The sequence below is a fragment of the Mus pahari genome, chromosome X (assembly GCF_900095145.1).
Source record: "Mus pahari chromosome X, PAHARI_EIJ_v1.1, whole genome shotgun sequence".
Lineage (NCBI taxonomy): Eukaryota > Metazoa > Chordata > Mammalia > Rodentia > Muridae > Mus > Mus pahari.
Window position 1 is genome coordinate 118,162,063 of NC_034613.1, and position 2,025 is coordinate 118,164,087.

The window sequence follows — 2,025 nt, forward strand, 5'->3', positions numbered from 1 at the left end:
ACTGTCCTGGAACTCACTTTGTAGACCAGGCTGGCCTCGAACTCAGAAATCTGCCTGCCTCTGCCTCCCGAGTGCTGGGATTAAAGGCGTGTGCCACCCACGCCCGGCCTGGAGACTACTTCTGTACAGACTTTTGCCACCCCCTCTCGAGCCTCCTGCAATTCCCTGACCTGTGGGTCTCTCCTACTATTACGGTTCTATCCTATGTGGCTTGCGTGGCGAAACTGGTGGAGGTGAAGGACGAGACTGGACCAGGAATCCCTTGCAGCAGCCCTGGCGCTTCTGGAGTAGCAGGCCAGCATATTCGGCTTCATGATTTTTGCCGAATGGTGGCCACGAACAAGTTTAATACTGTTAATACATACAAATGGCCATTCTCTCTCGGGTGTGAAGTTGGAGATCGCTTATAACATATTGCTATGTTTCTCATGTTAAAAGCCTTTGTCCCGTTTGTTATAAGTTGTCCCTAAGAGACTAGGCAAAACACGCGGATCTCTGTACCAAAGAATTGGCTATGCAGTAACACAGTACACTGTAGGAGAGTTCCTTCCGTTACCACAGGAGAATGAAAAGAACCCGGGACTCCCAAAGCCACTAGATGTGTGAAGATCCTGATCACTCATTGGGTGTGTGAGTTCTGCGGATGTTCATTCCTCAGCCAATGAGCTTACTGTTCTCGTGGGGGTTTGTGAGCCTTCGGTAGGAAGTTTTGCAAGTTCCGCCTACAGCTCTAGCTTGTGAATTTGGACACATGTAAAAAAGTAGTCCGGAGTTTACTACGCCCTCCCCCCCCCCCCTTGTGCTGTGCTGAGTATAGAAGTCTTCCGTATAGAAGTCTTCCGTATAGAAGTCTTCCGGAGGAAGGAGGGAGGAACCCCCCCCCCACCTTTTCTCTCCCAGCATGCATTGTGTCAACGCCATAGCACTGAGCCGGTCGAAGAAGTAAGCCGCTAGTTTGCGACTCTGCTCTTATCTTCACTTAACTCGGCTTCCTGCTGGTATCCTTTGTGCTATGTCTGATAACAAGAAGCCAGACAAAGCCGACAGTGGCTCAGGTGGTGAAGATGATGGGAATAGGTGCAATTTATTGCACCGGTACACCCTGGAAGAAATTCTGCCTTATCTAGGGTGGCTGGTCCTCGTTGTTACCACAACAAGTTTTCTGGCGCTCCAGATGTTCATAGACGCCATTTATGAGGATCAGTATGAAAGGGATGTGGCCTGGATAGCCAGGCAAAGCAAGTGTATGTCCTCTGCCGATGAAGAGGATGAAGACGATGAGGATGATGAGGATGACTACTATGACGACGACGACGATGCCTTCTATGATGATGAGGATGACGAGGAAGAGGAACTGGAGAACCTGATGGATGATGAATCAGAAGAAGATGAGGCCGAAGAAGAGATGAGCGTGGAAATGGGTGCCGGAGCTACCTGCCTCCTCGACTTAGGTACCTGTGTCTGTGAGTTACCAGTGGTCTTTACTCTAGATTCAGGTGGGGTGTATTCTTTACCCTTGCCCACATCTGTAGTAAAGACCACATTTTAGTTGGGCATCATTCCTGGGAGCCATTCCTGGCTCTCCTGTCCATGCCTATCCCCTCTCCTCTCTAACTTGACCTTAGCTTCTGGCCTCCCATGCCCCTCCCCCTCCTTGCTCAGCTTGCTCGCTCTTCCCTTTTCCCGCCTTGCCTCTGGAGCTTCAGTCCATTCTGCTCCCTTTCCCCTTTGCTCTCCTTGCTCCCCTCCCCCTCTGCTCAACTTTTCTTGCCTTTGGCTACCTGATCCCCACCCACTTCAGGCTTCCCCATTTGCTCCTCCGTGAAACCCTCCCCTTCCTGTTCCCCTTTTCGCGCCTTTTCTTTCCCTGCTCCCCTCCCCTTTCCTGTTTACCTTTCACCGCCTTTCTTCTCCCTGCTTCCCTCCCCCTTGCTGCTCCCTCCCTCCATTTGCATTTTCGGGTGCTCCTCCCTCCCCCTGCCTGTTCCCATCCTCCAGGCCTTTCTTTCTTTTTTTTTCTTTTTT

At 51.2% G+C, this 2,025-nt stretch overlaps 1 protein-coding gene across 1 annotated transcript in view; it reads left to right on the forward strand.

Annotated features, from left to right (window-relative positions):
• The first annotated feature begins 1,012 nt into the window (after positions 1 to 1,012).
• Positions 1,013 to 2,025, forward strand: part of LOC110314500 (tumor rejection antigen P815A-like) — a 3,297-nt gene continuing 2,284 nt past the window's right edge. Inside the window, exon 1 of the mRNA XM_021188811.1 lies at positions 1,013 to 1,463. Coding sequence (XP_021044470.1) covers positions 1,013 to 1,463 — 451 coding nt within the window. The remainder of the gene's footprint in view (positions 1,464 to 2,025) is intronic.